The sequence below is a fragment of the Vulpes lagopus genome, chromosome 12 (assembly GCF_018345385.1).
Source record: "Vulpes lagopus strain Blue_001 chromosome 12, ASM1834538v1, whole genome shotgun sequence".
NCBI classification, from domain to species: Eukaryota; Metazoa; Chordata; class Mammalia; order Carnivora; family Canidae; genus Vulpes; species Vulpes lagopus.
The window spans coordinates 70612564-70640252 of record NC_054835.1 but is presented as its reverse complement, the minus strand read 5'-3'; the positions used below and the strand labels follow the sequence as shown (position 1 = coordinate 70640252).

The following is a 27689-nucleotide window of genomic DNA, read 5'->3' as shown; positions in this document are numbered from 1 at the left end:
CTAAATAGATGTAATATCATGAGGACTAGGATATGTAAATTTGTTAACCACCAACAGAATCCAATTAATTTGCTTTCTTATTTGCAGAAAAAGAAGTGTGTTTGGAAGTTACAATGTGGAGGAACTGTCTTTTCTTCCCCTTGTTTGAGCCTGATTCCACATCATTTATATGTGGCTACACTGGGAGGACTATTACTGGCTATAAATCCTGTAGGCATAAAATATGTATTGATTTCATTACCTGTTTTTTAAATGTTTTATTTTTGCTTTGAATTCTGAAAAGTTGAAGTAGTTTTTAATTAGACATAGTTCAGCTCTCACTGAACCCAAACTCATTAAAAATGATTGGCATGAAGTCTAGAAAAATGAGAAAATAGAAGTTCTATGTATATCGTTTATCAATTTTTTAAATTGGCAGAAATTTCCCAGTCATATTAGAACTTAAAATGGTTTAAGGATAGATCTCATGTAGTAATTATTTCCTGGCTTTACTGTAAGTTTTATCTCTGCTTTCATAAAGAACACCGATTAATTTTATAGCTGTGTGTGTATACCAGCTTCATTTATGATATCAGTTTACCATTATAGCTTTCTCTGATGTTTAAAGCTTTGCCTCTGGGAGATTTGAGTTTTAGAAAGGGTAATTGATTAGTAGAATGATTTAAATGCTGTCAATTGCTTTTACCCATGGCAGGCCACTGGGAACAGAGTTTGGAAACATTCCTGTGGAAAACCCCTCTTTTCTTCTCCACGGTGTTGCCTACAGTATGTTTGTATTGGCTGCGTGGATGGGAACCTACTCTGCTTTACCCACTCTGGAGAACAGGTGAAAAGTTTCTCGTTCTATTTTACATATCTTCCTCCAAATCATAGTAATTGGTGACAACTAAAGTAAAATTTTAAACATCATCGTTCAACTCATTGTGTTGAAAATTGGTTTGATTTTAATTGTCAAGCCATGGGTTTCTTAATTTTTGAATGATAGTATAGTAGATTGAAGATTCTACCCAAACATTGTTACACTTGTGCCATGCCCCCCTCTAATTTTAAAAACTTGACCAGCTTTTAGCTAATGTTATTATGACTTCTTTGAAGGTTTTGAAACCCCTGCTTTTTTTATGAAAACTAAAATAGGTTACACAACCCAAATTTCATTGCATGGAGGTCCCTCTTCATGACTGGCAGGGAGGTTGTTTCTGGGTGATATTAGATCTTTTTTGTTGGGAGCATAATCTCCACCTCTGTATTGGCAGCTGACTGCCATTTATTTCATTTTTAAAGATTATTCACAAGAGACACAGAGAGAAAGGCAGAGACGTAGGCAGAGGGAGAAGCAGGCTCCCCATGGGGAGCCTGATACGGGACTCGATCCCAGAACCCCAGGATCACAACCCAAGCCAAAGGCAGATCCTCAACCACTGAGCCACCCAGGCACCGCTGTGGTAGCTTTAAAAGAAGCAAATAGTATATATATCCACAGGACAGAGACAGAACTCCTAGCTTTTTGTTTAAACCTTTAATTTGAATTATTGCACGTGAACTCTTCCTTTTAGTCCACTTACTTCCTTCTCCTTACATTAGGAGAAGAGAATAAGGAACAGTTTTTAGTAAGATAAACATTGAAAACTGAGTGCAATTCTGTCATCATTAAACATAGTAGTAGTAGCTCTTTCATGAATGGGGTTCAAAATTAATTTTATTATATTATGCATGGCAGTGACTCGTATAATAACACTCGTGTACTTTGTCCTAGACTTTACCACTGGGACAGAGGTCTACTTGAGAATGCTACTTCTCAGAAGAACTATTAGTTCCTCAGTGTGTCTGTGTAGTTACCATTTCGGTAGCCTACACTGCTTATATTTATACAGGAGAACTGAAACTAATAAATTATTTTGGCCTTTTTTGTCATCCTTCAGGTTTGGCAGTTCTCTACCAGCGAACCAATCTTTTCATCCCCATGTACCTCAGCATCAGAGCAAGAAATATTTTTTGGTTCCCATGATTGCTTTATCTACTGTTGTAATATGAAAGGTCACCTCCAGTGGAAATTTGAAACTACTTCACAGGTGTATGCAACACCATTTGCTTTCCATTACCAAGAAGGTGGTGATGAAATGTTGCTGGCAGCAGCATCTACTGATGGGAAACTGTGGATCTTGGAATCTAAGAGTGGACGATTGCAAAGTGTGTATGAACTTCCCGGGGAAGTTTTCTCTTCTCCTGTGGTCTGGGAATCGATGCTTATTATTGGATGTAGAAATAATTATGTTTATTGTCTGGATTTATTGGGTGGCTATCAAATATAATCAAGTTCAGTCCTTATTAGGTTATCTGAGATATCTGAAAATATCATTATAGAGCATTTGGATAGTCTTATTTTATACTAAAGATTATATTTTGCCTAAGAAACTTATTACACTTTATTGGAGAATGATCGTATTTTACTTCCTGTAGGAGCAACAAATGCTTTTTTTTTTTTTTTTAACAAATGCTTTTAAGAGGAATTATAGAACAAAAACATCAATTTATTTAGTTGTACTTTCTTTTAATTATGCTACAGATATTCTACTTTGAGTTTTTTTCTTTTTTTAATAGACTTCTGTGAAAAAGGTATCAGAATACACTTGGGGGTTAAAAACTTAGTTTATGATGTAATGCACCATTTATTTTTTTTAAAGATTTTACTTATTTATTCATGAGAGAGACAGAAAGAGAGAGACAGAGACACAGGCAGAGGGAGAAGCAGGCTCCCTTCAGGGAACCCGATGTGGGATTCGATCTCGGGACTCCAGGACCATGCCCTGGGCTGAAGGCAGATGTGCTTAACCACTGAGCCACCCAGGTGTCCCATCATTTACTTCTTGAGATTCATAACAGTGAGATTCATAACAAAGGGTTTTCAAAGGTAGGATCTTTTTATCAAATTAGGTTTCTTATTTAGTATTTTTAAATGAACAAAACACCAATATTGAATTCTATCTATATATATCTCTTCTATAGTAGAGTTTGAAGTTGATTTACCCTTTTTTTCAATTTTTGATTTATAAACCTTGATGAATATTTTTTATCTATATTTTTCAATTTACTGGACTGCGTGGTTGTATGTCTTTTGTTCATTGGCTTGGTGGTAGGAAACAACAGAAACCAGGAAGGAAAAAAAGTCTATATACTTGGAAGTATCCTGATTGCTCAGAATGTGTATATGGTTTTGGGCTGGAGCTGCTCCTCCGGTCTCATAGCACTTTGCATCAACCTGTATTTGCCTGGCATGAAGTTGCCCCCAGTGAACTACACCTCCCCCTGGTAGTCATGCCCTTTATGCATTCTCCTTCTCTGGTACCTGAGCTTAGTCCATGATTTACCTTAACCAGTAGAATGTAGTGGAGGTGACATGAATGTTGCTTCTGAGCCCTAAGCTTTAGGAAGGCCTGGCAGCGTCTGCTTTCATGGAATCCCAGACATAGAGCCGGGCGGCCAGATGGAGAGGCCATGTGGTAAGGGAGTGGCCCTGACACTACACTAAAAAAACTGAGGAGGCCAGATAATAGGGACAGGTGAAACCCAGACATTTGGCTCCCAGCATTCCAGCCCACCCCAGCTGTTCAGGCTATCCTGGTGCCATTTAATTTCTCACCCACAGAGTCCTAAGAAATGATAAAAATGGCAGTCATTTTAAGCCACTAAATTTTAGGGTAGTATGTTAGGGAAGTAAGTTTTAGGTAGTAGTAGCAGAGATCATGACCTGAGCCGAAGGTAGATGCTTGACCAGCTGAACCACCCAGGCACCCCAAAGCTTTTTTTTTTTTTTTTTGCTATAATAGGAATTTAGCTACTAGTAGTAGTAATAACTACTATTTAGGGCATATTACACCCCAGACACTCGTGCTAAAGCACAAGTAACAAAAATGTATCCTAATGCTTACCTTCCCTTTATCTCTACAGTCAACTGTGGTATCAATTTCATTTGTTCATTTATTCCTCAAATAAAGTCCCAAATATCAAACATGCCAAAGTTCTTAGCTGCAAGCTATAGAAGTCAACTTAGGCTATTTTAAGGAGAAAAGAATTTTCTATAAATTTTATTTTATTTTATTTATTTATGATAGTCATACCGAGAGAAAGAGAGGCAGAGACACAGGCAGAGGGAGAAGCAGGCTCCATGCACCGGGAGCCTGATGTGGGATTCGATCCCGGGTCTCCAGGATCGCGCCCTGGGCCAAAGGCAGGCGCCAAACCGCTGCGCCACCCAGGGATCCCCCGAGAAAAGAATTTTCTAAAAAAAATATACCGAATAGCTTGGCGAATTGCGACAAGGGCCAGAGCTATGCAGCCCAGGAATAATGAATGCTTGAAATCACCATGACTTTGGCCTGGGGAAGACACATCTGCTTTCCTTGAAGCTCTAAATGCTCAAATCACTAACAAACGTTGGACCCTGTTCCCTCCCACTGCCAGACTTCCACACAGAGTTGAGTTGGGAGATCAGTTCAGAGCCTCTTCTGGTTTTAAGTGAAAAAGGTTCCATGCCCATGAGAGAGTACAGCAAAGCATGTATCAGGCATTTCGTCTGGTGGTGGGAGGGGGAGTGCAAGACCCATGAGGTGGGAGAGCTCCCACACCTAGAAAGGGGACTTGAGGTACAGATTGGCCAAAAAGAACACATCTGTCAAGTTTTATATCAGTGCTGCTTAAACCTTAACGTGTATTAGCCACCTGCAGCTCTTGCTAAAATCAAATGCACATTCCAAGAGGCTGAAAGGGTGCTTTGCTGAGCCATAATGGATCCTGAGGCCAAAAGAAAAATCAGTAATACTGATCCTTGTCTTGAGTACAAATATCAAAATTTTAAATAATTTTATTAGGTTAATCTCTGTGCCCAATTAGGTAATCTCGGGCTTGAACTCAGCAGTTCCCGAATCAAGTCATATACTCTGCCAACTGAGACAAGTGCCCCCAAGTACTCATTTGTATTTTTTAAAAGATACTGCATTAGAACAGGATTTATCTTAGTTTTGTGGCACCCAGCGTGAGGGCCTCACTCCCATCACTCACTTTTACCCTAGGGGAGACCTGTGAGTCAGCAGTAAGTCTGGCCTGGGCCCCACGCTGCCTTTCTCACAAGCTTCCAGCCCCAGCCAGTGCTATATAGTTCTAGGGCCCACATGTGGAACAAGGCGGCTGTGTAATATTTTCTCTGAGATGCATACCATTCAATTCCAATTTAGAATTGAGATAAACATTTTATTTGCCACTACTCTAAATTTTTAATTTTTCTCTAAAACACCTAGTAAAAAATATAAGGTAGCACATAAAATGCCTTGTAATTTTTCTTAACAAAAGTTATGTATGAGCTTGCTTGTAGATAGTTATTGAAATTAGCAAAAGCTTCAACCTGAAAAGGAAATTCCATACGTGCTGAAGATCTTCTAGGTATTTTTTATTGAAAGATCACTTTCCTTCAATAATGGACATTTTACATTAAAACTTTATACAACCAAAAATCTCAAAATAATATTAAAAGCACACTAAGATATTTTTCATTGTTGTCTCTACTTAATTTTATTACTGGTAAAAATATCGCAAGACACTTGTAACTAATGTTTCTGCTTTAAAATAAGCAATTAAACTAAATGTCACAAGAAGAGACAATACATACTATAATTTGCTGATAACTGGCTAAAACGATAATTTAATTGTAATGCGTAAGAAACAATTGCACTTGAAAAATTAAAAAAGTAAACAAAAAACTAGTTAATATACAAATTTATGAACAGAGGTTAATTTGTTATCTTTGCCAAGAGAAGTATGTTTAAGTTAAAAAAAAAAAAAAACATTTAACATAGCAATCATTCATTTAAAAAAAAGTCTTTTCTTTTTACAGAATTTCCCCCATAGTTTGTTGATCAGAAAAGACTGCAACACAACTAAAGCAAAATAACACTTCATTGGTATTTAGTGCAAATTTGGAGTCATTTTACATGAAATATTGAACATGTACCCTTTAGAAGTTGCTGGAAGTGCTGTGACTGTCCTTTCCTCAGTGTACTCTTTTATCTTTGAAGACTTTAATATAAACTTTGTAACTGAGGTATTTCTTCCTACTTTGTTATGTGCTCAGTGGTATGTGAGCCAGTAGTGGTGGACTCATCTAGGATTCTTCATCATGACCTGATTTCTTCCCGTTCTCCACCCTTACTGTGGTATTACCCAAAGTTGACAGAATGAAAGGAAAAGCTCAGAAGAATTATCGTAGCACTATAATACCAGGGCTCTAGGTGGAAAGATTCCCATTAAAAAGTGTTATGTTAGTAATGAAATCACTGAAAACTAACAAATGCCTACGTGTTTGATTTATAAATGAACATCAGTATGGAAAACATGCAGTGGAATAACTGCTTCCCACAGGAATAAAAATGATTAAAGTTACACTGATTCTTAACAGTCTGAAGGTCTAGTAAAGAGAATATTAGATCCAACTTGCAAGAGTACAACTATCCGCTTGACCACACCTGACAGCTGCTACCATGAGGCTGAGCCGTCATTTCCAGAAAGAAATGCTTTCTTTATGGTGAATGACAGAATAACAATACATTGCCTGTCAAATGAGCTCAGCATAAAGGAAGATAATGATGGATAAAATGTGTTTTTGCAGGAGAGGAAAAAGGAATACAATTCCCCATGCGCTGGGCAAAGGACATGTACTTCTACTGTGGAGTCAGAATCTAATAAGTTAGTATTGGCAACGTGTGGGTTTGCTGGTGGTCTATGCTTCATGCTTTTAAATTGCCATGTCCCCTTCTTTGGACCACAGGTATGTGTGGGATAGCAAGGCCACTTAAGACTCTGAGCTGTTTTTTAAAGGTAGCAAGGTGAATGCTCAAAACTATAAATGCTATTGAATAACATTCAACTCGATATATATGAAATCACTCGATTACGGTAAAGAAAGAAACTTTCCACAGAAGTCCTTACTACAAAGGCTCCAAATCTTGGCTTCCTGTTAATTTTCCTTAAAGACCTAAGGGAATATTCAGAGATAGTCAATTGAGTAGCCTCTCTTACCTTGTAATATCTGGTTTGGGGGGATTGGTTTTATTTTTCCTCCCACTTCTCTTCTTTGGGTGAAATGACCCCCAAAGGGTTTTAAAAGCTAGATGACACTGGAAACAGTGTATCCCAAGGTTCTCCTTTGGAACGGATCAGAAATTCGTCTGAAGAGTTTTGCCAAAATAGACTTTCCTGACCCAGACTCACAGGATCTAGTTTGGTGGGCAGGACCGAGATGGAGCCAGGACATCTTAACCACTGCATTTAGATTCTTAGAGATGGAGAGAGAATCTGTAGCTTCCTTTCTTCATGATCCTAAAATAAAAATGTTCCCTAGGAGCCAACTGGGCCAAATGTTTAACACGCCCTTAAGGGAGAGTACTGGTACGACAGGACCTGTGGGACAACAGTGTCGTGGGAGTGAGAACTGACTTTCCGTGTTACAGTTCTGGATCAAGGAGAATTCAGAAAAGCAGACATGGGCAGAGCTGGCCGCCAGACTGTTAACTTATGACTCGCACTTACTGCATTCAGGAGCATGGGCGTTCTTGTTTATATGACCCTCTCTTTCTCCATTATGGTAGAAAAGGAAAGAAACTACCAAACATACGGTAGGGTAAATGTTCCAGGTAAAAGAAATCGGAGAATCAAAAAACCATTACAAAGATTGGCAAGAGTCATGTTCTAAATGGTGTGTGTGGGTGTGTGTGCAAAGGCTGTGGAAGGGGCATGGTAGGCTCTTGTGAGAAGTTCTTAGTTTGGAGATTTTGCTTCATGTGGTCCCTCGGATGGAATTTTCTCTTGAGAACGAGGAGGAGCTCAAGACACCAGGACCTAGGATTGTGGAAATACACTCTTTACAAGGAACGCCACTGATTCAGTTTCTAAACATTATTTTAGAGCCTATAAAAACATGCTGCTTTTCCCTAGCTTGGTTTCTTTACCTCCTATAAAAAATAAATAACATGGGCAAGAGAAGAGCCAATAACTGGCAACAGGAGTGGATAAAAGTCATTCTACTTAATGATCTGTGGACAGTCGCTCCAGGCCTTGGCTTTCCTTTTGGCCAAAGCCAGCCAGGCTGGTTCTGTTGACACGGGGGCAGCATCTGGGGTTGAGAACCTCTTTGTGACTTCTTTCACCAGCGGCGTGGGGGGAGCTGAATCAGAGATCTCCACTGGATTGCGTTTTGAAGGAAAAGGATAAGAGTAAGTCACAGCCACATTCTGATGTATTAGAAGTACAAGATTCAGAAAGGAAAACCCAGTGAATCACTGGGCATCTTTAGTGAGAAGAATTAAAGAAAGCGACGTGATCAGAACTGTTGCATGCAGAAGTATAGTGCAGCTCCTTTTAATTTCAGAGTTTCTAGAAGCCTAATTTTTTCTGCACAGAAGCTATACCTACATGATAAGAAATACAAGGTAAGTTCTGTGATTCTCTTTATATAAACCAGGAGACCGAACCAGCAGTCTGAATTTATTGAACAGGTGAGGTCAAAAGTTACCCTCTCCAAGGGTGCCCTGGGTGCTCCCCCTCCCCGACTCTTGAGGCCCCTGGCTCCCCCTGCCAGCTCTCCCCACTTCCAAGCTTGTCTCACAATCCTAACACTTTCTTTACTAGACCTTAGGGGCCTCTAAGGTGAGGGATCTGGGCTTATCTCTGAGTCTTATTTAGTGCCCATGGCAATGGCCTGCACAGAAACAGAACTCAAGAAATACTGATGGAAAAGACAAATGCTTCAGAACAAAGGTTTGCTCTACTGAGCTGTAGCCGCTCTGCACTGCATTAACTCTCTGGTACTTCCACAGAAGTCTGGCAGAGAAAGGTGTGATCTCTGACTCTGGAATTTTATTTTGAAAGAATGATCTCTGTGACACACTCATATGTTTAGAATCCTCAATTCTTCGGTGTAAGATCAAATGAAATTTTGCCCATGGAGGTTCTTGAGAAATTATACAGTGCTCCAAGGTGGTTTTCAAATAGAAGTTTTCTTTTTCTCCTCACCAAAACAGTATATATAGCTTTAGTGGTGAGACTTCTATTTCCATCCTATAAGCCAGCAGGTAACAAAGGCATAAAACATGTCTGGGGGGGGGGGTGCCCTCTAGGGAACAGGTTACCCAGAACGGAAAACAGATGGGAGGAAGCTCTTTCCGACTTCTGGCCATCCTCCAAGTGATGTCTATCAAGGAAACAGAAACATTACTGGATGACTTTAACAATAAAGAATTTTTTTAAAATGTCTTGTGTGTCATGAATAGGAAACGCTGTTAATTAATATTAAGGACTCAGCTGAAAAACCTTGCTCTCTAAAGTCATGCTAGTCAGAAACTTGTTATTTGAAATCTCATCAGTGAGTAGAGACTGTCCCACTTTTGCCTGGAGTATCTGAGCCACTGATTCAGAGAAGCAGCTTCCATTTCCAACCTGGGTGCAGAGCTCCAAGTAGGGCTTTTCAGATGCAGCCTCCACGCATTTCACTTCTGAGTGTCAAAGGAAACGGGACCCTGAGTCCACTTTTCGGCTCAGGTTTGAAATCAACCCCTTTATATACAATCCCTGCTCTGCTTGGAAACTGCGAAGACCCCATTCCACTTAAAATTTTTTTAAAGATTTTTTTTATTTTATTTATAGAGACACACAGAGAGAGAGAGAGAGAGAGAGAGAGAGAGAGAGAGAGAGAGGCAGAGACACAGGCAAAGGGAGAAGCAGGCTCCATGCAGGGAGCCCAATGTGGGACTCAGTCCTGGGTCTCCAGGATCATGCCCTGGGCTGCAGCCGGCGCTAAACCGCTGCGTCACCGGGGCTGCCCATTCCACTTAAATTTTAACCTAAACTTCACCCTTCCCCCCAAATCCTATTATAATCTTGACTCTTCCTTTCTTTAGGTGATTCCTATGGTGTATCGGCTCCCTTGCAGGAGCAAGTTAATAAACCGCATTTTGCTGGGACTAGAGGCAGTAGGGCGTGGAGAGGGCTTATTCGACACTCAGGAATTTAGGGGACCAGTTGATACCACACTGGTAGCTTGAAACTGGCCACGGTGGGAGGATTTACCCCATGAAAACCTAAATGCTCCAAATCTGAGGTCTCCCCGCTCGCTGCAGGGTGACTTAACCATATACCCTCACACCACGATGATGGGGAGTTCCTGGTGATCTCTGTCAGATGGACAAGTGGACTTGCAAGGCTGAGAGGCAAGGGCCTCACAGGCTGTGCTTGTGCTCACGCTCAGGACGTAGAGCAGCTATGAGAAGACAAGCCTGTAACCATGGTGATGCAGGGGCCGTTCCCTACCTGTTACGGACGTAGGAAGAGTGTTGGCCTTTTTCAGCTGTTCTCTGCGCTCAAGCCTGGATGCGGCAGTCTCCGGCTTCTTCTCTTCCAGCTGGGTGGTGTGCTTGTGCGGGGCCCCAGCTCTGCTGACACCGCTGCTCCCGGGCTGCAGGCCGACACTGACCTGGGTGGGCAGAGAGGCAGGCCAAGTGTGTTTTCCACTGAAGGTCACGGGAAGGCTGACCCTGCAAGGCCTTGGGGCCTCTGCCTGCCAGCCTCCAAGCCCTGCTCCTCAGGGGCGGCTGGACTCCACCTGGAAGCACGGAGCACTTCAGTACGAAGGTCTCAAAGAGGAGAAGCCGCTTCCCGAGGAGAGGCCCACTGAACAGACTGCAAAGCCAGGGCCACAGAGCAAGACTCTGGATTTCCCCAACTCCTCCCGTAACCGCGGCGGAGGGGGACGGCTGCTAGGGGTCGTGCAGTCTACCAAGTCAAGTTGACCGAAGAGCACGTGGAGACCAGGCAAAATCACTGAGAACACTTCCCGGGCTTAACGGTGGTCAATCTATTGCTCTGCGCTAAGTATTTCTTCCAGCTAGCTTCATTTATTTATTTTTAAATCCTCGTGACCTAAAAGAGCCAAACTCGGGGAAGGCAGAGTTCAAGCTGAAGACCAGGCTACTCACATTCTCTTTGGAGAGCTTTTCTGCCTGTTTGGCCTCCCTGGCTTGCTTCCTCTCCTCTCGAGTTGCTTGCTGCTCCCGAAACCCCTTCTGCTTCTGCAGCGCTAACGTTATCCACAGCGGCTGCGCGGTTTCAACCTTCTCCGCAAGTTTGGAGCCATCTAAAGAGTGCCTGCTCTGAAGGATTGGCTTTTCTGTGGAAAAAGAGACGTGATGTTGCGATTATTATTTTTTTTAAGATTTTTTTTTAATTTTTTTATTCATTCATGAGAGACACAGAGAGAGAGAGAGAGAGGGAGGGAGGGAGAGAGGCAGAGACACAGGCAGAGGGAGAAGCAGGCTCCATGCACGGAGCCCGCTGTGGGACTCGATCCCAGGAGTCCAGGATCATGCCCTATGCTGAAGGCAGGCACCAAACCGCTGAGCCACCCAGGGATCCCCTAAGGATTTTGTTTTAGATAAGAAAGCAGAGGGAGAGGGACAAGCAGACTGCGCTGAGCATAGATCATGACCTGAGCGGAAATCAAGACTCACTTAGCTGACTGAGCCACCCAAGCGCCCCTCCCCTTTTCTAAAAGGATTTTATCTATTTGAGAGCCAGCAACAGCAGGGGGGAGGGAGCACCAGCAGGGGGAGGGAGAAGCAGGCTCCCCAGTGAGCAGGAAGCAGGCTCCCCAGTGAGCAGGAAGCCCGACACCCAGCTCCTTCCCAGGACCATGACCTGAGCCAAAGGCAGATGCTTAACCAACTGAGCCACCCAGGCACCCTGATACTGTGATTTAGAAGAAATATATTTGGGGACACCTGGCTGGGTCAGTGGAGCATATGGCTCTTGATCTTGGGAGTCATGTGTTTAAGCCCCACACTAGGTGTAGAGATTAAATAAACTTTAAAAAAATGAAAAGAGAAATATGTATTTGGTCTTTGTGCCCATTTCTAGAGCACAGAGCTCCTAAAACCCTTGGAATTTCCTAAGTGATCGAGAGCATGAGAGCATAAGGTGTCTCTTGTTCTGTTAACGAGATGGCTTTGGGACCACCCCTAAGGATGGGGCTGGTTGTCAGAGGAGCCAACCATGTGACTTAGATGAACTGGATCTTTTGTTAGCAATGCCACCCCCCACCCTTTCCACCTCCACGGAGGGGAGAGGGACCAGAGATTGAGTTTAGTTGCCAGTGTCTGAGGATTTAATCAGCTCCGCCTATGTAACAAAGCCTCCACAAAACCCAAAAGGACAGGGGTCAGGGAGTTTCTGCTTGGTGAGCACATGGAGATTTGAGGGGAGAGGTGTGCTCTGAGGGCACAGAAGCTCCATGCCGTTCCCCATACCGTGCCCTTCTGTATCATTTCCATCTGCCTGTTCCCGAGTTACATCCCTTTATAATGAACTGGTTACCTGGCAAGTAAAATGTCTCCCCAAGTTCTGAGAGCCACTCTCGCAAGTTAACTGAACCTAAGGAGGAGGTCGTGGGAATCTCTGATTTAGGTCAATCAGAAGCACAGGCGATGGCCTGGATTTGGGAATGGCATCTGATGTCTTGCAGGACTGAGTCCTTAACCTGTGGGGCCTGATGCTGTCTCCAGGTAGCTGGCATCAGAACCGAGGGCTGTCTGGTGGCGTGGAGAGCCGCCCCCCCCCCCCACGAGCCCCGTAGGCCTTGTGATCAGAACCCGCAAGAGCAACAGCAGGTTTGCAGTGAGGCTGCTCACTTCCCACCCCCCACCCCCCCAACACTTGTGATACAAACTATTCAGCTGCCTTTCCTGACACGAACTGTGCACTGATGCCTGAGCAACTTCTCTCGGTGGGGAGGTCACATGTCTGACCAACAGACACAGAAGCATTTTCCTTCCCTCAAAATAAGATCTCCTGTGTCAGAAAATCTCAGGCCTACAGAGGACCCAGGCTGTTATTTGATTTGTTGTTCTTATGGTTTATTAAACCCCCTGCCCCCCAAACATCCTACATGGAACCCCAAAGTATGAAAGAGGTAAAAGGGATACTGCTCTACCTAGTGAGGCTGCTGGGGGGAGCAGGGCTGTAAGGAATGCGGAAGGAAACTGTGATTTGGGTCCAATGCTCTCCCCCAACAGGCAGGAGGCATGAGTGTCCGCAGCCACCCAGTGCCCTGCCCAAGGCCACCTGGCAGTTAGTGCACAGGCTGAAGCTGGAACCTAGGACTTCTGCCTTCCAGTCTGTGCTTTTCTTGCGGGTGATGGCCTCGCCTATGCGACGGGGGTAAACACGCTTCACAGGTGGTTGGTATCAGAGGTTGAGTAACTAGACTTTTAAACTGAGCAGCTACAGGTTTGCCCTCATGTCAAACAAAAGCTACTTAACTTCCCTGCGGTTTTCTAACCCACAAAGTAGAGACAATAATGGCACGTGACATGCCTCATCAGGCTGCCCCGAAGATGAAGAGATCCTGGGTATCAGGACATTTAGAACAGTGCTTGGCAAAAGTGGTTCTACAAAGTGACCTGTTCTTTACCATTTAGGTCTATGAAAATCACCCCCTTGTTTTCCCTCAAGGAAAAATTATGTCCTTTTGGAGAGATAATTATTCTGGCACTGAATCCTTTACTATGCCAAAGGAAAAGGGCTCACTATAGTCCTGTTCTTTTTGAAATCCACTAGAAGTTTACCCTTTGATGATCCAGAACCTTACCAACCAGGGCTCTAAGGCAACTTGACTTTTTTTTTAAGATTTTATTTATTCATGAGACAGAGAGAGAGAGAGAGAAGCAGAGACACAGGCAGAGGGAGAAGCAGGCTCCATACAGGGAGCCCAACGTGGGACTCGATCCCAGGTCTCCAGGATCACGTCCTGGGCTGAAGGTGGCGCTAAACCGCTGGGCCACCTGGGCTGCCCTCAACTTGACTTTATATTGAGGAGAAAGAACCAAAGTAAAATCAAATTAAGAATTCAAGCGCCAAAAAGGGGCAGATTCTGATTTTCTATATTTTTAGATCTATGACACTGCACAAGAGAATTCCTATTTAAGATTTTATTTATTTACCTGAGAGAGAGAGAGAGAGAGAGAGAGAGAGCGCGGTGGAGGGAAAGGGAGAGAGAGAAGCAGACTCCACCCCTAAGCAGGGAGCCCAATGTAGGGCTCTATCCCGGGACCCTGAGCTGAAGGCAGACATCCAACTGAGCCACCCAGTTGCCCTGAGAATTCCTATTTGTAATGACTCTTGGTCATTACACGATCCCTAATCATCAAATAAAGATTCAGGTGGGATCTCTCACCGTAAAGAAAACCAGCATTTTTTCAGAAGTATTAAAAAAAAAATCTGAAAGGTATTTTTAATTAATCTTTAACCAAAAAAAATCTAAAAAATACAGTTGACATTTGAAAACACGGGTCTGAACTGTGCAAGTCTACTTATGTGTGGATTTTAAAAAATAAACACAGTACAGTAACTGTAAATGTATTTTCTCTTACGGTTTTCTTAATAACATTTTTTCTCTAGCTTACTTTAAGAATACAGTATAACACATATAAATATGTAAAATATGAGTTAATCCACTGTTTACATTATCAGTAAGGCTATCAGTCAATTGTAGGCTGTTAAGAGTTTAGTTTTTGGGGAGTCAAAGGTTATACATGGATTTGGACTGTGCAGGAAGTTGGCGCCCCTAACCCTCACAATGTTTAAGGGTCAACTGTATTCACCACATGCAAGCATTAAGCTTAAGTGAGAAGCTTTAGATACATGGGAACTAAAGTTTTGTTTTGTTTTGTTTTGTTTTACTCCAGGGCAATGTAGCACCTGTGTGTAAAATACCTGAAAAATCAAATTGCCAAGATCCAAATGATTTCTATTTAAAGCTATTATGTGAAAGGAATCCTACACTAAACATTCCATCTGAAGGTCATTAAAACAGCTGGCCAGTTTCCAGACAATTTTGAACTGTGTTTTATCACAGGGTCAAATACCTTTAAAGTATGATTGCCTGTTTTTTTGGGTTTTTTTGGTTTTTTTTAATTTAAAAAGGTAAATCAGGGGATCCCTGGGTGGCTCAGCGGTTTGGCACCTGCCTTTGGCCCAGGGCGTGATCCTGGAGTCCCAGGATTGAGTCCCGCATCAGGCTCCGGCAGGGAGCCTGCTTCTCCCTCTACCTGTGTCTCTGCCTCTCTCTCCCTCTCTCTCTCTCTCTCTCTCTCTCTCTGTGTCTATCATAAATAAATAAATCTTAAAAAAATAAAAAAAAAACAACGGTAAATCACTAGCCAGATTTTAGTTTCCTTAAACGGTGGCTTGAATAGCATATTTTAGAGTTATGACCAGACTTTAAAAAGGCTGTAACACAATACATGTAAAGGCCTAACAAGTCTGGTTTGCACCTGGGGATCAACAAATAAAAAACGTTTTAGGATGGTAAAATGGGGCTCCTGTCTGAATTTCAGCCCGGGTTACCCAAAGGCCTTCAACAAATAATGACTCGACTCTCACATCCTAAAATAAAGTTCTAGATCACCTACTTGGGACTGGCCCAGAGAGCTACCACAAGGTCACAGAAAAATCAGAGTTGAGGTGGAAGAAGCAGGGGTAAAACATTTATTTAAACCTATTCTCAAAAAAAAAAAAACAACAAAAAACAAAAAACAAAAAACCTATTCTCTCTCTCTCAAAAAAAAAAAAAAAACCCTATTCTCTCTCATTCTAAACTCAGTGGACAAGGGGAACCAGAGCCCATTCAGATTCTCTCCCCTTCAGGTTCTGGGGACAAGAGCAAGTACATGCTGGCCTTTTCAGGGCTTTAGCCACTGCTGCCGCAGGTAAGTACTTGGACAAAGGGCTGCCTTAAGGAGGTAGGAATTTCAGAATGAGACGACCTCTAGAGGACAAACAGGGGGATTACCACTGTTATTTTAATTCCCACTGTGGGTGGATTCAGAGTCAAAGCCCTCCCAGTGGCTCAGCCTATGGACTGGACCTCACCGCCTCAGCCTTAGGGTTGGGAATCTCTTTCTAAAGCAGTGGTCCCTGGGTGGCTCAGAGGGTTAAGCGTCTGCCTTTGACTCAGGTCATTATCGTGGAGTCCAGGGGCCGAGCCCCCCATATGGGGCTCCCAGGTTAGCAGGGGATCCCTGCTCCTTACCCAGCTTGTGCTCACTCATGGTTTCTCTCTCAACAAAAATAAAGTCCTTGAAAAATAAATAAATAAAGCAGTGGTCCACCAAAAAAAGAAGAGAGTATGTGCAAGGCAATTCAGGTGCTAAAGGAAGAAAAAATTAGAATTTCTGATATATCTGTAAATCTAAAAAGAAAAATTGAAATCAAGCTTTTCTAATATTTAATATTTAGATTGGCACTGACATCCTTACTCAGCCTAAATACCAGAAGGCCATACAGAACAAACGTGTATTTACAGACCCCCGGGGGGAAGTTGGAAGCACCAAGCGCAGCGAGGCAGGAGGACTAGGCAGGAGGACACCAAGCGCTGTCCTCACGTGTGTGCTTGCGGCCTACGGCGAGGCTACTAAGAACACAAACAGAAGAACTAGCGGAGCTGACAAGCTCTTCGCCGGTCACTTTATGAAGGCAGCAGGTCGGAGGAGGACTTGGCCAAGGAAAAGAAAAGAGCACCGTGATTTGCAACATAGACTTATGTCCACCGCTGTTTCAGGGACCTTTGCCCTAAATGTGTATGGTGCTGCAGGGGGCTTTAGCTAATGACGGCACCACCGGTACACACTTCACAAATGAAACCGGAGACCCAGGCTTAACATTTTTCTGCTGATGGGGGTGTTCGGTCAGACGCATTGGTCAGCCTGGCCTCGAATGAGGTGGGAAAATGCCAGCGGTCTCTGGCAGCACCAACAGGGCCTGTGGACCTCGCTCTCACGCTTTTCTAACAAAGACAAATTCAATCAGCAGAGCCTGACAGCCCAGAATCTAGATACTTGGAGAGAAGACAGTAACAGTTTTTGGTAGAAAATTTTAATAATCAAAGGGACTTCTCTAAGAGTAAGAAGCACAACAGAGAGTTATTTCTTTGGAGAGAAGCTAAGGAGAGGGACGGAGTCCCCCAGACCGAAGGACTTTGAGGAGACCATAAAATCTAATGACAAACGCTAATGTTAAGACTAAAAATTGGGCTCCAGTTCAAGATGGCAACATAGAAGGTTCCTGAACTCCTCTCCTCCCAGGGACACACCCAATATACAGCTACACAGCAACAAATCCCTTTAAAAGAAATCCAAAAGCTAGCCCAGCAATTCCTACACACTGGGTGAAAGAGGAAAACCTCATGTGGAAAGGGCTGGGGAGGCTGAGGCACAAGCTCACCATAAACCCACCCTCCTGTGCAGCAACCCACAACTGGGAGGCAGGGAACTCACAAGTCCTGGCTCCTCCTTGAGGAACAAAGGGTTTGGACTCCACATCTGGTGCCCCAACTTTTAAGGCTTCTACCTGACAGGCCCACAAAACGCCCAGCTCTGAGAGCCAATGGGGCTGGCGAGCATGAGCCCCACAAGGTGACAGGGAACTAAGGGGCGGCTCTTACCGGGTCTGCGGGACTCCCCTCGGCTACCCCAGCACGGACGTAAAAACAAAAATGCAAACAAAAGGTTGAATGTGGGCTCATCAGCAGGACCGACGGAAATGAGGGAGAAAGGGTCTGGAAACTGCTGGTCGACACGCGGTCCGTCTGAGGCGTGGTTAAAAAGGACGGTGGACCTTCCTTCTGCGAGGCAAGTAACCAAGCCGGCCTGCTGGGGAAGCAGCTCCGGCCTCCGCAGGAAGCTTCCTAAACGGTTAACCCAGAGAGAAGGCCTGCGGGCTTCCTAAAACCCTCGGGGAGAACTTCTCTGAGGAATGCAACTTCCTGGACTAGGACCCAACTTTACCTCCGACTCTACAAAACAGGAAAGAAAAAGCAAAAGATGAAGGTTCTCAAGGGCACCAAAGCCAACGCAGGTGACCGCAGCCCTGACCGCGGCCCGGCTGGAGACGCCGGAGGGGCAGCGGCAGCGAGGCCTCGCGCCGCAAGCTGCCGGCACCGGGAGGCACAAAACCCAGCCGCAGCCAATCATCCACCTGGAAGCTCCTCAGGCCGATGCCGAGGCTGAAGGGCCCCTGTCCTCGCACCTTGGTGCCACTACGGCCCCGAGACGAGCCCAGCCTCCCGTGCGTCCCTGCTCCGGCCGGGACTGCGGGCAAGCGCGTGCACGGGGGCCGCGTTCCACGTTCCCGGTCACCGGGCAGCGCGGCGGTCCGTGCCCCCACCTACCTTTCCTCGCGGCCTCGGGGGTCTGGGGAGGCTTCTCGGGCCGCGCGGGCTTCCTCCCGGGGTCCGCCGCTTCCTCGTCGGCCCTCCGGGGCGCCTTCCTCCTGTCGGCGGGCGGCGACGGCGGCCAGGGGGCGCTGCTGTCCCGAGCCTCCCTGCCCGGCTCGGCGGCCTCGGGCTCCGGCCTCCCCGGCCGGCGCGCCAGCAGTTCCACCAGGTAGGGCCGGCTGAGCTTGGAGAGCGGGGAGGACGGCGGCGTCTGGCCGGCCGGCTTGGGCGCCAGGGCGGGCTTGGGCGCCGCGGGCCCCCTGCTGGCCGGCCGGTCGGCAGAGTCCTTCCAGGCGGCGGGCGGCGCCGGGCCGGGCGTGGGGGCCGCGCCCGCCGCCTCCTCTCCCGGCGCGCTCCCCGCCGGCGGCCCGCCCTCCGCACTGTCCCCGGTGCTGCTGTGCCTTTTCTTCTTCTTCTGTTCGGTCTGTTGGTCGCAGTGGAAGCGCAAGGAGTAGTTGGTCCTTCGCAGTTTTATTCCAAAGGGCGAGGCCTTCTCCTCCTGGCCAGGCGCCGCGGGGTCCGGCCTGCCCCCGGCCCCGGTGGGCTCCCCGTCCGGCGCGGCGCCGGCCTCCGCGGGGGCCCCCGCTTTGTGCGGCGGGCACGGAGGGCTCGGAACCAGGAAGGACGGGAGGTCTTTGGCAAATTTGCATCCCTCCGTGGCGTCGGGCTCGGGCCCGTCTGCGCCCCGGGGGCGCTCGCCAGTAGCCGGGGGCTGCGGCCCGGACGCGTCCCCGGGCCACGGCGAGGGCCGCCTCCTACCGCCCTCCGCCTCCGCGTTCCGGCGCGAGGTCTCGGCGCCGCCGTCGGAGAATTTCTGCCAAGCGGGCTTAATGGAGAACTTGGCGTTCAGCGGCGGCGTCTTGCGGAGGCTCCCGCGGGACTCCCACCGGGCCCGGGGCGGCTGCTCCTCCGCCGGCCGGCACGGGCCCCCGTCGCCGCGCCGCTCAGGCTCGCCGCCCCTCAGGATTCTGGATCGGATGGACGCCCACTCGGCCAGCGCGGCCCCAGCGGCCGCCGACTCCGGGGCGCGGGCCTTCCCGCTGCCCGCCCGCGGCTCGGCGGCTCGGGGCGGCTGCTCCGGGCCGGGGCCATCCGCGCGCCTCTTCTCTTCCGACAAGCCCAGGAGAGACTTGCACGCCGTGTCCTTGATCTGGCTCAGGTTGACGGCCGGGCCGCACAGCTGCGCTCCGGTGACCAGGATGGCCGTGTGGGGGACGCTGAGGGAGCAGGGCAGGGCGGGGGGCGCCGGGCCGGGCCTGGGGGGCCTGGGCTCGGGGGCAGCAGGGGCGGGCCCCGCCTCTTTCACGGGCGTCACCGGGCTCAAATTGACTTTGGGGAAGAGAATCTGTTTCCCTCCCGACGACACCTGGAAGGTGTAGGGCCTGGGCATGGTCTGCCGCTCGTCCACCTCCTGCCAGCGCAGTTCCTCCACCTTCCGGTCGGTCTCCGGAGCGGCAGCTTCCTTCTTCCCCCCGGGGGCCGGCGTCTCTTCCACGGGCGCCCCCTGCGTCTGCGGAGGCTGCGGGCCGCTTTCCGGTCTCTTGTCCTGACGTGCCCGACGGCCGTGCCCCGGAAGATCCCCGCGCTGCGCCTGCTGCTCCCGGGGCGGCTCGGCCTCCCGGCTCTGCTTCTCGCAAATCCTTGATTCCTCTGAGTTTTCTCTTTGCTTCTCGAGCTGCAGGTGCTCGCGTTTCCCGGGCTTCTCTGCAGAGTCCACCTGCAGCGGGCTCCTCGAGCCCCTCAGGTCCTCCGGCTGCGGCCGCTTCTCCTCGTGCCCTCGGGCGGCTTCCCGCTGCTCGGCTTCCGGCCGGGGCACCTCCACCTCCTCCCGCTTTCCCAGCTCCGCCCTTCTCTCTGCCGCCGCCGTGGCCTCCTTCTCCTGCTCCTCCCTTTCCCTCTGCTCCTCCTCCAGCCGCCGCTGCTCCTCTTCCAAAAGCAGCTGCTCCTCCCTTTGCCGCTGTTCCTCGTCCCGCCTCCGTTGCTCCTCTTCCAGCCTCTGCTGCTCCTCCTCCTCCCTTCGCCGCTGCTCCTCTTCCAGCCTCTGCTGCTCCTCCCTCTGCCGCTGCTCCTCTTCCAGCCTACGCTGCTCCTCCCTTTGCCGCTGCTCCTCTTCCAGCCTCTGCTGCTCCTCCTCCTCCCGCTGCTGCTTCTCCGCTTCCTGCCTCCGCTGCTCCTCCAGCTCCTCCTGCCTCCTGAGCTCCTTCAACTCTCTTTCCTCTTCTAACTGCCGCTGCCTCTCAGCCTCCTGCCCTCTCCACACCGCCTGTTCTTGGGCCTCCAGGTGCCTTCCTTCCTCTTGCTCTCTCCACTCCTGGCCTTGGCCACCTTGCTCTTTGAGTCTCTGCTTCTCCTCTTTGCCCTGCCCCTCTTCTGCCTCCAGCTGTAGTTCTGTCTCCTCTCCCTCCCTGTCCTCTCCTTCCTCCTCCAAGAGCTCTTGTCTTCTATTCTCTTCCCAAAGCCTCCTCTCCAGGGCCTGGAGTCTCTGCTCTTCCAGACGTCTCCTCTCTGCTGCCTCGGCCTTTTGCCGTTTGCACTTGGCCTCAAGTTCTAGCCAGTATTCTTCTTGGCATCTCTTTTCTTCTTCGGACTCCAGCAGCTCTGGTTCCTCTTCGTGCCAAATTGGCTTCTCTTCTCCAGAGTGTCCGTTCTGGTCGAGGGACAGCTGATGTGGAAGGCCACCTTGTTCATTTGGTCGATCCTAACGGTAAGGAAAAAAGAATTAGCCTTTGCCTTTGGCACAGGCAACCACTTCCCACCCTATCACAATGTCGGTGGCCCTCTTCATCTCAAAAGAAGGGGCCGCTGTTCCTAAGTATAGAGCTAGGTAAACCCAGGCCAGCACACCAGGAGTAATTGCAAGGGTGGAGGAAAACACATCACCTTCGTGTTTACTCAATAGCCCCTTTATTAGTCATTCTCACATTCCTTTTGCTCAGTACAAATGAATCGTAGGGAAACCCATAGCCCAGCATTAGAAAGATGAGGAAATAAAGTCCACCCTTGTCACACTGAAGAACCTTTGGCTAAGCCATAGCAGGAGAGCTGGGTCACCTTTCTGTGGCAAACCAAGTACAAAGTGTTCAAGAGGCCCTCAAAGGGCAGCCTCTCATTCTGAGGTCCACCAGCCCCCAGGCAGACAGCATGTTTTAAGGGGCGATGGAAAGGAAATGGGCCTGCTGGCCCTTGTTCACTGCAACACACCAGTGACACCAGGTCCCTGATGGGAGAGACCTAGGTCCTTCTACTGGCCCCTCCCAGTACCACCCCCTTTGGCAAAAAAGCAAGCAAGGGCATCTGCCCTGTCAGCCTGGAAGGGCTCTACATACCCTGGCAAGTCGCCTGTGCTTCTTTGACACCCTCTGGTTTTTTGGCTTAACGGACAATTTGTGCTTGGCAGCACTGTTGTCCAGGCGAGCGATGGCCAGGGGGATGGCATCTAGGTTGACACTTTCGATGGTTCCAGCAGAAGAGAAGTGCCTTTTTGGCCGAGACGGTTTAACTGGAGCCACCTGTATGGAGATTAAACCACACAGCCCAGATCAGAACAATGTGTGAGGAATCCCAGAGCGGCAGCACCTTGCCTGGCCCGGCCCAGGAACCGCTTCGAGCAGACAGGGCTCACTGGGACAGCGAGGTGAGCAGTGCTTTGGGAATTAAAAGACACTGACTTTTTATTTGGCCAGTGACATTTGCATTAATTCATAAAGGTTATATAAGCTTTCAGGGATTAATTTTCCTGCTCTGAATAATACGTGGGGGAGGTTAGATTAGATGGGGTGGTTGACAAAACTTAGCCAGGGTGCCCAATCCTGCCCACAGCCTATTTTGGTAAATAAACTTTTGCCAGCACACAGCCATACCCATCGTCCCTTGTCTTCTGTTGCTTTTGTGCTACAAAGGAAGAGGCAGGAGAGTAGCCTGGTTGGACTTTATGGCCACAAAGCCTAAAATAAGACATAGTTTGCTGAGCCCTGGATCAGCTCATCTCTATGTTGAGGACTCTATCATCTAAGACATGACGTCAGACACCTGCAAACGTCCCTCAGCTTCTACCTTAGCCCTTTGAGTCAGGGAACGTGTCTTTTTCATCTTTTCATTCTCCTTTATGCCCAAGTAGCAAATCTCATTTGGCAAGTGCTCAATAAATATTTTTTGGAGGAATGAAGGAACAACAACAAAGTGTATCTATCATCTATTCCTAGGCCATGAAATTGCTACCCACAAAAATGTTCTAGCACAAAACTGCTACCCACAAAAATGTTCTAGCACAATCACTCCAAAGCCACAGAGCCCTGAGTCGAGTGCCCCAAGCAACTGAAAGGGAGAGGCCCCCAGGTGGAAAAAGGGCGGGCAGAAACGTGTGGCACAGGGGCAAGGGCAGTCCCTCACAGGATGAACTGCAGCACCGTAATGCAGATGCGCAGCCTCAACAAACTGTACATATTTAGAGAGGTCAGAGAGACCACAGCTCAGCCTGCACCCAGAGGGCACCCCGGTAACTACTGAGCATTCCCGGGCAGGCAGCCAGGTGAGGGCTCCCAGCTCCACCCGTCTGCGTGCGGCAGGGGGCGCTCACGGCCCTGGCTGCGCTGCCCGCAGCTCCCAGGCGCGGGGGGGCAGCCCTGGCGAGGCCAGGGTTCATGTGCTGGCACTCATGCTATACATGCAGAGCCAGTGGGGCTTAGCTGACAGCTTTGCTTTTTAAGATTACCTTCCATATTTATGCACAAGATAAAGGACCAAGCCAGGTCCAAGGCCACATGGATACTCAGTAAATAACAAACTTACGATAAGCAGCACGAAGTAAGGCAAAATAATCCCAGCCTTTGGGCTCCTAGCTTTTATTTATTTATTGTTATCTTTATAAAAGGTATCATATTCTGAACTTTTGTTGAAAAGAGATGAATCAAACATTTATTTCCATCCCCTAATAGATGCATGAATAAAAGACATTAGAGCCCAATGTGATAGACTAGGGGCACAGAGAAGGATCTGAAGCTGAGATTTAAATGCAAAGCTTCGTTTCTGGTTTATTCCAGCTGGGCTGCTTCACTCTCTGGGTGGTGGCACTGTCTTGAGCCATCCGCCCTTCAAAAGATTCTGGGACCTACTCTGCTCACTGTACCAGACCCTGGGGGTATGCCTGAAACCCTGTGCAGGTGGAGACTGCTCATGGCAGTTGACTGGCCTCTACAGGAGAGGGGCACACAGGCCCCCCAGAGTTCCCTGGACACCTGCAGGCCCAGGCCCCAGTTTCAAGAGAACACAGAATAGTTAAAAAGCAAAAATACACACAAGTAGAAACATGCCAAGGTCTTTTTTCTTTTCTTTTTTTAAATCTCTAAATAGAAGGAGACTCTTTTCCTTACAGACCTGTGTACCTCCAGGTGTTCTGGAAAGTCTTTTTCAATGGCTGAACAGTGTCCTGAAGTACCTGGCACATTTAGGAAAATGACCAGTGTCTCTGTGCTCAAATACACACGTGCTGGGCAGGGGCTGTTTTTCAGGGCAGGGGTCAGTCTCAGCAGGTGCACTGCTATGGAAACAGATGCTCTAACCTCTACCACTGGTTCCGTTCTGAAGGGATTTAAGGTAAGGGGTGAAGGCAGCATTTATGATTGGAAAAATGAGACAGCAGATTGAATTAAGGGGGGGGTGGAAATGGAAGTTGAGGTAAAGAAACTAAATACATAAGTTCAAATCCTATTACCTTCTCTTCCATCTCACTTCTGGTGCCAGGCAGATTCAGAGGACTCCGAGAACTTGGCGTATCACTGGGCTGGAACAGGAAAGAGAGCACTCGAGTCAAACGCCGGAACAGTGGGTTCTGGGCAGACAACCAGACACCGCCGCGGGTGGAAAAGGCTGCAGCTGGCTTCAGGGAGTCGGCAGGAGGCATGGTGGGGACCTTGCTAATGTCCAGACAAGGACTCCTGAGGCACAGAGTGTACACTTTCTTCTTTTCCTGGTTCGGCACATTTCCATCCAGGCAGTCTCTAAGCTCAGTCTTTGATGTGTTTCTCCACCTCTCAGAGAGGCCAGGTGCCACCCCCTAGCCACCCCACCTGGAAAGCGGGATGGTGTCACACTCGGCCTGCAACCTCCGAGGTTTGGCTGTGCTCACTGCCTTCCACCCCCTTTGCCTGCTGGACCTCCCCGCTCTATACCAGACCTCTTCTCTGTGAGAAGAAAAGGACCTAGCGATGCTGTGTGCAAACGACTAGGCTGAGAAGGTGGATGACCAGAGGAGAAAAAGACCTCAGGATGGGAGGAAGAAGAGAAAGGCTGAAGATCCCAGCCCAGCTGCTCACCTGCCCCAGGAATGCCCACACCCCACACCACATCACCTGCACCTTTCTGATGGACCACCATACCTTCTACTGTGCATGGCCAAGATCTGCAAACAGCTGTTATCTTCCCTCCCAGAGAAATAGTGTCAGCTTGTCCTATCTCAGCCTGTTTTCTGCACCACACTTAGAAGCATCTTTAGAAAACACAAATCAGGGATGCCTGGGTGGCTCAGTCGGCTGGGCATCGACTCTTGGTTTCAGCTCGAGTCAATGATCTCACGGTGGTGGGACTGAGCCCAGAGTCAGGCTCGGCTCTGAGCTGAGTGTGGAGACTGCTTGGGATTCTCTCTCTCTTCTCCCTCTGTCCCTCCCCCATTGCTCATGCTCTCTTTCCCCCAAAAAAATTAAGAAAAAAAAAGAAAGAAAAAAAATACAAGTTAGATTATGTCACCATCCTGCTTAATATACTCAGAGGCTTCTATTATTCTCAGAATAGAATTCACCCTTTTCCTGTGGTCTGTACAATCTGGCCTCTATGTCTCGCTCTATCCTCCCTTTGCCCCCTCCAGAGTCGGGCCAGCCACACCGACCTGATTTCTTTTGGGACACTGTCAGCCGTCAGCCCCATCTTTGGGCCTCTGTACTTGCTCTTCCCTCCACCTGGAACACAGCCCCCACCTCCAGGTCATTCTGGCTGCTGACCTTATCTAAATAACAACCCCTGACCCACCTTGTTACTTTTCCATCACTCTGTTTTACTTTCTGTGCATTTTTCTTGATCCAGAGTTATTATATTTATTACATTTATTATATAAATAAGTTATTGTATTTATCTCTGTTGACTTGCCATGTGACTAATCTGACTCACCTCTATAATACCCGCAGCTGGGGTAGCGCCTCCTTCTCCCTCAGGCCACAGTCCCTGGCACTTATGAGCTCCTCAGTAACAGTGAGGACATTGCTCAGTCCTTGGGAAATCTCTGCATTAAGGCTGGTGGCTGTTGCTGCCGCCTAGCACTGCAGAGGCTGGACCTAGTGGAGGGATGGGCCCCATCCTACTTTACCCACCACACCGCCCACCACCCACATGTCTGGGAACCAGGAGTCTTAGGACCGGACAGAGGTGGGCAACAGCGGTGAACGGCCTGCTCTTTCCTTCCTCACTTTGCTTTGCAAATCACTTCTCTTTCTTACTGCCCTTATGACCTATTAGCTGGCCATAAGCATGACATCTTGGGGCACATCCATTTAATAACATCCAGCGTAATTTCAGGCACCTTGGCAGGCAGAGTACCGAAGATGCTTTCTGTTGAGACTGGAAGATTCTGTGCCTCACCTAGAGAGCTCCCTGCTCCAGCTGCTGGCGAGGCCTTCCCTCCTTCCCCACTAGATGCCTGAGGATATCCCTTCTGCTGCTGGAAGGACTCTCATTCTGGGATATGCTCATGGTGTTTCTTTCCAAGTATCAAGACTGAATTCAGATAGGACAATGCTGGATGAATGTGACTTTCTTCCCTCATTAAGTAGACTTCAAGCTGGCCTGTTTGATCATTCTGTCTCCCTAAGCACCTACTTCTTTCTTTTCTCATTTCCCTTTAAATGACTCCACTTTGACAAGTAATTACTCTGTGCTACTAAGTAAGCACTAGCTAAGTCCTGGGGAGACAGAGATGTGTAAGATCCAGTTTGTGCTCAAGGAAGTCAACATTTAGAGACAGAGGGAGAACAATTACGCAGATGTGGAGAGTACAGATGTGTAAGAAGCACGGAGTTGGTGCAATGAAGGTACAGAGGAGACAGCACGGCTGGGGGGTAAGGTTGGGTAAGGCTTCCCAGGAGAGGTGGGCCACCCTGAGTCTTGAGGAAGTGGCAGATGCTGTGAGGAGTGAATGCCAAGGGCATGTCTCCACTTCCCCAGGCCCAGCCGCCTCTCCCAGTGGCGACTGACCAGGAAGTGCCCTCCGGCCCAGGGCCACTCATCAGAGAAGCTTCTCTCACATATTCCCTGCACTGCAGCCCCAAAAGCTATTGGATGCCCCTGTCCACTACCCGACATCCTCCCCTCCCTTAGCAATCAAGTCATTTCCTGGAGGAGCCTTACTTTGTTCTCGGTGTCTGAGAGAATGATGTCCTCCTGAGTCACAATTTCCATGGGACTGGTCAGGAACAGATCCTCTTCTAAGCTAGCCTCACCACTGTCTGCCTTCTTCATGGGAATGGCATTGGGTGGTGGCTGCCCAAACTTGATGTTTTTGCTCAACTGTCGCTGGAAACAAAAGAAAGATGTTCTGAAGCAGTGAAGCAGTTCATAACAAGTGCAACCAGATGCCCCAGCATATCTAGTAGGCACTGAGGCATGTTCTGTGCACCTTTCTAGACTAAATACCATGCCAGTAAGCCATGATGCAGTCCTGTAATAAGTGAATTTGTTTTCCTGTTTCCTTTCTTTTCCTTTCCCACCTTCAAGCCATGAGCTTTTTCATCCAGCCACCTCTTTCATGGAAATGCCAACATTATCCAGGGGGTAGAGAGTCCATATTTCTGAACCAAAAGTTGGGATACACGTTATGACAAAAATGTTCTGATTAACCTATACATTTATTCATAAAAAAGTCTTCAAAGTATAAACATTGTATAGAAAATAGTCACATGAAATGTAGGAACCACTGGAGGAAATCTTTTGGAGACATTCTCCTTGAATATGCGTTAGCCACCTTCCTCACCAGCCCCTAGCTTGAATACCATGTTCCAGTCCCAGTGGGCACCAAGATAAGGGAGGCCCCAGGGCTGGCAAGTCTTTCCATGATCAATGCAGAAATCATGGAAGGCACAGGAACAATCTTGTCCTGCCACAAGGGGCTTCTTTTTGCCTTGCTGCAGCTAGGCGCTGTGAACTGTGGGACAGAAGGGACCACGGGGAAAGGACAGAGAAGTAGGCAGAAGGGAAGGGCCACGCAGGGATTTGTTATAGGTGGCAGGTAGCGAGAAGGGTATGTGTGGGGGGTTGGAAATGGGGTAGAAATTAGGAAGAGAAGTAGTGTTTAGAATTCGAGAAAAGCCAGATTAGAAAAGAAATATATTCTCTGAAGAAGAAA

At 47.8% G+C, this 27689-nt stretch overlaps 2 protein-coding genes across 14 annotated transcripts in view; one reads left to right on the top strand and one right to left on the bottom strand.

The window, feature by feature from the left end:
* The window catches only part of AASDH (aminoadipate-semialdehyde dehydrogenase), a 35485-nt gene extending 32954 nt beyond the window's left edge, over window positions 1-2531 (top strand). For 6 of the 7 annotated variants that reach the window (XM_041724749.1, XM_041724751.1, XM_041724752.1 and 3 more), the window contains 3 exons: window positions 88-210; window positions 695-826; window positions 1920-2531. In XM_041724749.1, coding sequence (XP_041580683.1) covers window positions 88-210; window positions 695-826; window positions 1920-2309 — 645 coding nt within the window. In that variant the 3' untranslated portion in view covers window positions 2310-2531. Of the gene's footprint in view, window positions 1-87; window positions 211-694; window positions 827-1919 lie in introns of those variants that run through there. The other variant, XR_005983045.1, reaches the window with a different exon arrangement.
* A 2920-nt stretch (window positions 2532-5451) lies between these two features.
* The window catches only part of CRACD (capping protein inhibiting regulator of actin dynamics), a 277301-nt gene continuing 255063 nt past the window's right edge, over window positions 5452-27689 (bottom strand). For 6 of the 7 annotated variants that reach the window (XM_041724742.1, XM_041724744.1, XM_041724748.1 and 3 more), the window contains 7 exons: window positions 26696-26860; window positions 24015-24083; window positions 21631-21813; window positions 18260-21002; window positions 11016-11206; window positions 10351-10513; window positions 5452-8227 (listed from right to left, as the gene is read on the bottom strand). In XM_041724742.1, coding sequence (XP_041580676.1) covers window positions 8067-8227; window positions 10351-10513; window positions 11016-11206; window positions 18260-21002; window positions 21631-21813; window positions 24015-24083; window positions 26696-26860 — 3675 coding nt within the window. In that variant the 3' untranslated portion in view covers window positions 5452-8066. The remainder of the gene's footprint in view (window positions 8228-10350; window positions 10514-11015; window positions 11207-18259; window positions 21003-21630; window positions 21814-24014; window positions 24084-26695; window positions 26861-27689) is intronic. The other variant, XM_041724747.1, reaches the window with a different exon arrangement.